Source organism: Castanea sativa, chromosome 3, assembly GCF_040712315.1.
Source record: "Castanea sativa cultivar Marrone di Chiusa Pesio chromosome 3, ASM4071231v1".
Lineage (NCBI taxonomy): Eukaryota > Viridiplantae > Streptophyta > Magnoliopsida > Fagales > Fagaceae > Castanea > Castanea sativa.
Genome location: NC_134015.1, coordinates 628394 through 636237, shown reverse-complemented (window position 1 = coordinate 636237; position 7844 = coordinate 628394). Strand labels below are relative to the sequence as shown.

At 35.0% G+C, this 7844-nt stretch overlaps 1 protein-coding gene across 2 annotated transcripts; it reads left to right on the top strand.

Annotated features, from left to right (window-relative positions):
* The first annotated feature begins 628 nt into the window (after positions 1 to 628).
* LOC142628207 (aspartic proteinase-like) lies at positions 629 to 7844 on the top strand. 2 transcript variants are annotated; one of them, XM_075802262.1, is made up of 14 exons: positions 629 to 887; positions 2156 to 2514; positions 2592 to 2652; positions 3809 to 3903; positions 4011 to 4123; positions 4254 to 4422; positions 4528 to 4567; positions 4876 to 4940; positions 5069 to 5182; positions 5277 to 5332; positions 5595 to 5751; positions 5843 to 5962; positions 7320 to 7408; positions 7530 to 7844. In XM_075802262.1, the coding sequence occupies exons 2-14, from the start codon at positions 2170 to 2172 to the stop codon at positions 7612 to 7614; spliced, it is 1509 nt and encodes a 502-aa protein (XP_075658377.1). In that variant the 5' UTR covers positions 629 to 887; positions 2156 to 2169; the 3' UTR covers positions 7615 to 7844. The 2 variants fall into 2 exon arrangements, with proteins under 2 accessions (XP_075658377.1, XP_075658378.1); XM_075802263.1 differs by lacking the exon at positions 629 to 887 and adding an exon at positions 993 to 1172.

The window sequence follows — 7844 nt, the reverse complement described above, 5'->3', positions numbered from 1 at the left end:
TCTTGTGGAAACTTCTAGGTACCTTCGGTTGTCAAGATTAAAGAAGCTAGTGCCTGACCACACCAAACCCAAATTAGATGAACAAGGTCACCAGTAGTTTTATTGTTTTGCTACTAGCTTTCTTCCATCAAAATAAAGAAAGGGGTAATGATCATGAAGTGAAAACAAATTGGAAATTTTTTTCACCTTACCAAGTCACCCATATAATAATCCAATGAGTGAATGTCCATATAATTTAATATTATACTTTTTTTTTTTGTCAAATGTTGGTCCTACCAATTTTCTACGTGATATTTACTCATTGGATTGTTAGTAGCCAATAGGTGACTTGCAAGAGAAATTTCTATGTAGATTAGGGCCTTTGTAGGTTATATATTTAATTACCATATACACATATTTTAATCTAAAAATAATAACAAAAATGAACATTATGGCGAGGTTCCCTATATGTATTTCAAATCATATGATTTATTATGAAATTTAAATTAATCAAATAACTATTAAATAAATCATCGGATTAAAAACACACACGAATGGTTATATACATTGCTATTAAAGGTGGTTAATTTTTTTCCACCCCATTTTGGAAAAGTGTTCTGCCAAAAAAAAAAAAAAACAATGTTAAAGTTTTCAGACAAAGTAAGTACTATAACTCAGTGTTTGAATGCCATGCATAGAACACATGATTGTGTAAGTTACTAACGAGTAAGAAAAGCCTTTGACAGGTAGGCACGTGGCCTGTGTTTGCCATAAAGATAATTTATATGGTTGAGGACAAAAATGAATCTAGAGATATCTTCCTTCTCTCCTATTTAGGTGGATATGTGGGCTAGAGCCTAGAAATATTATCTCAGCTTCAGCACCTTCGTAACTTGAACCTTAGCAAGGTTTGACTTATACTCTCTGTATTCACTATTCATATCATGTGCTGCACAATACAGTAGTCATTACAATATGTTGATCATTAATATCAGTGATCTTTTTATAACTTCATCATAAATCTTTTTGTTTTTTTTTGTTTTTTGGGGGGTGCTCTGATGCTCTAATCCATAGCTTAAGCAAGTAGCTAGTTTCTCTTTCGGTTTTAAAAAAATTTCCATTTCCCTTAGCTCACTTGTGAAAAAACTTTGCTAGCTTGTGTTTGGTTAAACTTTGACTGCTCTTGTACCCAGGTTATCCTTCTAATCAGATTAATATGCCATGATTATTGGTTTTATTTATTATTATTTTTTCTAACTCCACCCAATCTAGATATGGGGTTGGTTGATTTGTGTGTGAATGTGTGATCTATCATAAGTGCCTTCTGAAATAATTTTATAATCTTCCTTTTGTGTATTTCTCCTCTGCTGGTATGAATTTTATGTGCATAGTATAAAAGTAAATCCTAAGATAGAAGCAAATCACCTAGAAACTGTTCTTGAATTCTGATAGGCCTTAATCACTGTCACGGCTCATAGCCTCATACTATTGTGGCTTAAAAGTATCCACAGTAAGTTGAAATCTTAATTATGTTTTTTTTCAATTGGTTTCTTTGACAATCTTTTATCATCAAAAGTAATCGGTGAGTTGGAATACAGGTTTTCGATCCTCTTATTATGATCTGCATGTCTACAAGTTATGATCCTATATTTTGAGGGTTGCTTATAGTTTTCTGTAATTTCTTCAATTTAGACAAGTGCTGCACCTTATTGATTTCCTTCTTAGATTGATGTCTATCCATGTTCCATTGTCCCCTTGAAGATATGATTGCCTTAATTATTTAGTATTGATGTTTTTGCCTTTTTGGTAAAGCCTGGTTTTTTGACATGGTTTTTGTGATATCAACACTCGTAACTTTACCATCTAAGCAAATTCACACTCTCTTAATCATATTTTTGTTCTTCTATTATGCCTTCTAGTGACAAGATCAAAGATTTTTTTTTTCTTCTAGAAAGCATCTGAGTCTTTTAGTAATTATTTCCATTTTTATGCTTGCTTACTTTCTCTAAATATAATTTTAAGGATTCCAAAAAGCGTCCTTAAATGGCTCTTTCTGATGTTATATTAGCACCAGAATGGCACATTCTTCTTCTTCGTGTTCCATTATTGCTTGCCTTCTGTAGATTTATGCATGTGAAAAGGCTTTTCTGCTTACTTTTTGTTGCCTTATTGACAGTGTTTTCAGTAAACATGGGGCATAAGTATCTCCTTCTGGCATTCTGTTTATGGGCTTTAACATGCTTACTTCTTCCTGCTTCTTCAAATGGCCTTGTGAGGATTAATTTGAAGAAGCGACCCCTGGATCTTCAAAGTATCACTGCTGCCAAAATGGCAAGAAAAAAGTCAGGAGAGAGTGTGAAGGGCATAAGCAACTATTTGGGTAGTTCAGATGAAGTGATAGTACCTCTTAAGAACTATTTGGATGCTCAATACTATGGGCAGATTGGAGTTGGCACACCCCCACAGAATTTCACTGTCATATTTGATACAGGAAGTTCCAATCTATGGGTTCCATCGTCAAAATGCTTTTTATCTGTAAGTTTTTCTTGATTTTATTTTGTGACCTTACAGTATCACCTAATACAAGTATTTATTGACTCACTAATTTGCAGATTGCTTGCTATATCCATTCTAAGTACAAGTCAACCAAGTCCACTTCATATAGCAAGATTGGTAAACTTAGCAACTAGCAGTTTAAGGCAAAATTTTTTAAATAACTACAAAACTCAAACAATATCATTAGTAAGCAAAGGTTTGAAACAAATTTGGTTTCTAACAAATCGAGTCCTGTGGACTCGATTTTACTGTAGCAAATCGAGTTCTAAAGACTCGATTTCCATGAGATGCGTTGCTGATGTGGAGAAAAAAATCCACGTGGAAATCGAGTCTCTAAGACTCGATTTCCCTCAAAACAAACCCAACGCAGAAAACTGGTTCTCCCTATCTTTCATCCTCGTCAGTTCGCACTCCCTCTCTCACATCTCTCCCTCTCTCGTTCAAAGCATGCCACCGGAGTTGGGTTGGATTCGGCGTGGTCACGGACTCACGGCGTGGGTGCAGCGTTGGAGATCGGCGAGATCAGTCCCTCTTTCCCGGCGGTTATGGCGTTTTTCTGGGTATTTTTTGTGGCGAGATCGGCGAGTTGTGTGCTAATCGACGGCGTGGGTTGTCTAATCGGTGGCGTGGGTTTCTGATGGCGGCTTGGGGTTGCTGATCAGCGTGTGGAGATCGGCGAGTGGGCGTGTGGAGTCGGTGGCGTGGTGGGTTTGTAACCCAGTTTTGGTGTCTTTGTGGTTCCTCGTGGTGGGTTCTCACATCTCTCCCTCTCTCGTTCAAAGCATGCCACCGGAGTTGGGTTGGATTCGGCGTGGTCACGGACTCACGGCGTGGGTGCAGCGTTGGAGATCGGCGTGTGTTGTGATCGTGGTGGGTTCTTCGATTTTTTTTTTTTCTCTTGGTGGTTTTTACGGTGGCCGTGTGTTGTGATTGTGGTGGTATTTCTGAGGGAAATCGAGTCTTAGAGACTCGATTTCCACGTGGATTTTTTTCTCCACATCAGCAACGCATCTCATGGAAATCGAGTCTTTAGAACTCGATTTGCTACAGTAAAATCGAGTCCACAGGACTCGATTTGTTAGAAACCAAATTTGTTTCAAACCTTTGCTTACTAATGATATTGTTTGAGTTTTGTAGTTATTTAAAAAATTTTGCCGCAGTTTAATGTTGTTAATAGTTTTTTGTCCATGACTGTATATAGACAAACTATTTAGAAGTAATAAAGGTGTTTCTAATAGAAAATTGAAGTTATACATATTAAATTGTAATTCAGGAAAATCTTGTGAAATAAATTATGGATCTGGATCAATTTCTGGTTTCTTCAGTCAAGACAGTGTTGAAGTTGGGGATCTTGCTGTCAAGAATCAAGTGGGTTTTTTTTTCCCCCTTAAAAGACTTTCTTGAAACTGATTTTTCTTAATGATTCAGAAAAGGTGAACAAGTAATCTTTTTTATTCTCTTCCTTTCTTATTCAGATTTTCATTGAGGCTACACGAGAGGGCAGTCTCGCATTTTTGTTAGCAAAGTTTGATGGAATACTTGGGCTTGGGTTTCAAGAGATTTCAGTTGGGGATGCTGTGCCAGTGTGGTAAATTTCTGTTTAGTTAGATGTGAAATATTGTATTTAAGTTTTTTCTCCTCAGAATTAAGACCACTACATTTTTTTCTCTTCAAAATCCTTGGAGCTTTGGTTAGCCTGATTTAGTATAAGAACACAGGTACAATATGTTGCGGCAAAACCTGGTAGATGATGACGTTTTCTCATTCTGGTTTAACCGAGATCCAAATGCACAAGTGGGAGGTGAAATTGTTTTCGGTGGTGTTGATCCAAAGCACTATAAAGGAAAGCATACTTATGTTCCAGTCACTAAAAAGGGCTACTGGCAGGTAAGTAAATAAAAATAAAATTTTCGGAAAAGTTGTCCCTTTTCCTTGTGCTTGCTTCCCTGGAAATGATGGGTTGATTTTTAAATTTTCTGTTCTTTGCTTCAGTTTGACATGGGAGATTTTCTCATTGGGAACCATTCAACAGGTGATTTCATAGAAATTTAATCATAGCAGCAGTCCATTCTATTGTTTTTTGAGCACTGAAAAATCTTTATATTCAGATGTACTTGAGGAGATGTCATAAGGTGTAGAAAATAGAAACGACAGAATATATAAATTTCCAATAACCATCTATCTGCTACACTTAGATTGGCTCTTTATGTAAAAACACCAGTACTTGTTCATGACCTCTGCTTTTGTAGTGTACATCCCTTATTACAGTCTTAAAGTTCTTCAAAAACTAATTTTGAAAATTTATAACTAATTTTGAAAATTTATTACTATTTCTGTCAGGTATCTGCGAGGGTGGTTGTGCTGCTATTGTGGATTCAGGAACGTCCTTACTCGTTGGTCCAACTGTATGTGCTTCCATCTATTGGAAAATCACATTATTTTCATTAGGACCTTCAGGATTGATTTCTCATCTTTTTCTGTCATTTTATTTTCTTTTGGGATCAAATTCTTACTTACTGACCATGATTTCCAGCCTGTTATCACTGAAATAAACCATGCCATTGGAGCTGAAGGGTTTGTGAGTGCAGAATGTAAACAAGTTGTAACTCAGTATGGAGACTTAATTTGGGATCTATTAATATCAGGGGTGGGTTGTTTTATATTTTCAATCTACTTGTCATCTAAATCTCCATGTACAAATCTAGTTTTTTATCTCAACATACTATCTTCATGATTTGCAGGTGACACCTAACAAAGTATGTTCCCAGATTGGTTTATGTCTGTTTAGTAGGGCTCGGTGAGTGAGTTTTTATTACTTCATGGTTATTCATTCTCAATGGTTGATTTTACAAACTTCATATCAGCTGTCTGCATCCTTAGGAAATGATTCATAGTAAGGCAATTTCAAGTAGGATGTACCATTCGTACACAATGCATGGAAATTGGTATCATGAGACTACTAGGATAAAAAGTTACTTTCAGAAGGTTAAGCACAACACAAAAATTTGAGCTTCCTGCAAATGTATATCAAACTGACTTTCAAACCCAATTTTATGCAGCTCTGTAATACAAAGTGTGGTTGAGAGGGAAAACATGAATGGATCATTGCCTGGGGACGATCTTTTGTGCACTGCTTGTGAAATGTCTGTTATTTGGATCCAGACACAGCTAAGACAAAAGGGAACAAAGGACAAAGTACTTCAATATGTCAATGAGGTGACATACTATATTCACGCCCACCATTTAGAAGTTCAAATTGGCTATAATTTTTTCAGTAGCATTAAGTGTTGGTTTTGATCTTTAACAGCTGTGTGATAGCTTGCCAAGTCCATCAGCAGAAGCAGTAATAGAATGTGAGAAGATTTCAAACATGCCAGACATTACATTCACCATCGGAGAAAAACCTTTCACCCTCACTCCAGAACAGGTTAGATTTTGATATGGCAAATGGTTCTACAAGTTCATGATATATAGTTGTATGTCTTTGTTAAATTCATTGGTAGAGTTGGGTTGCTTCCTTGTTTTGCACAAGATTACCGTACATTTTTGGGTTGAAACATAAGCTTCAGAAACATTTACTAATGTAGTCTGTCTATAATTGGTATGCAATGGAATCGTTTGCATCGATATCCATAATATGTTTGTAGTATCAGAGAAGTCAAGTTAGAGAGACTAAACTGAGGTTATTAACATTAATGCATAAGTTCCGGTGTAATTTAGGACCTTTTCAATATTAATTAATAAAGTTATAAGGCCAAAGCTACTTTCAACACTCTCATCTTACTAATATTAAGTTTTGCCCTTTCACATGGGAATCTAGAATAGAATGGCAACGTCAATAGCAGCAAGTCATCTATATCTATAAAATATCTAAAAGTTAAAGCATAACATTTATTGTTGCTATACTCCTCTTAAGCTACATTTGCTTCGCATTTTGGTCCAATTGGGTCTATTTCGGTCTACTTTGGCCCATTTTACTCCAGTTCAGTCTATTTGGTTCTTTTCGGTCCATCAATCCATTTTGTATTAATTGACCTTAAATTGATTCTTCTTCTAGTTCAAAAATTCTTCTTAATTTTTGGGTTGAAAAATATGAAATTTTTATTTTATTTGGGTCAAACTCTTTAGTTTTGGGCTCAAAAATACAAACAAAATAGACATTAAAAATTAGAGATATAGGCCATAAAAAAGCAATATAAATGATAAATATTCACAAGATTACATTAAAATTCAAGTTTCAATAATATAGGCACTAAACTTATTTGAAAAGAAAAGAAAAATGTTACAATTTTAAACTTATATAATAATTTAAACTAAATGTGACATGTTACATGTGTTCCATGGAATGGAGATGTGCATATATTTTTTTTTTGTTAAATATTCTTGAAAATGTTCAAATTAGTCAATTGATTATGGTATATTTAAAAAATATTCATTTTAATAATATATTTTCTATTTATATATAACAATATTATAATTATATAATTTAAATCTTTTTATTAAATTATGTTATATATATCACTATGTATTGTTGTTGGAGAAGGCTTTGATAATACTCTTATAAAATTTGCGACTAGTGCAAAATAAAGTGCAAGGACATGATAATTTGGATGAAAAGTCAGTACCTGCAGAATTCAGAATAACTTGTTTGCATTGGGTAGTTAAACCAACAACTTAAAGAAACATAAGTACAGACCAATATCATTTTGCATGTCTTTATTTTCATTATTTTGGAGTACTACTAATAGTTCTTCATGTTCTGTAACCACTTGGCCAATTTTCAGTATATTCTGAGAACTGGAGAAGGCCTTTCTACCATCTGCATCAGTGGATTTATGGCTCTAGATGTCCCTGCTCCACGCGGTCCTCTGTGGTATCTTTTTTTAGCCTTTTTCATAGATAACATATGCATAGTAACATTGCATTTCAAAAATTCATGCTTATGTGCATCTTCCTTAAGTTTCATGTCTCATGCTGAAATTACATGCTTGTAGGATTCTTGGAGATGTGTTTATGGGGGTGTACCACACTGTGTTTGATTTTGGTGATCTCCAACTGGGTTTTGCTGAAGCTGCTTAGTGACCCTCCTGTCTGGTTATTTATATGTTGTGATCAAATTTATAAGCAATTTATAGGTATTGTAGTTTGTGGTTGAGCGATGTAATCTACGTAACTTCATGATGGTTAACAGACAATAATCATGGGCGTGTCTAGTGCCTTATTTATACACATTGCAAGGATATACAACTTATCCTATATTTGTACATGCTGAAGGTAAGAAATGGGCAGTATATATTTCATCCTCTTCA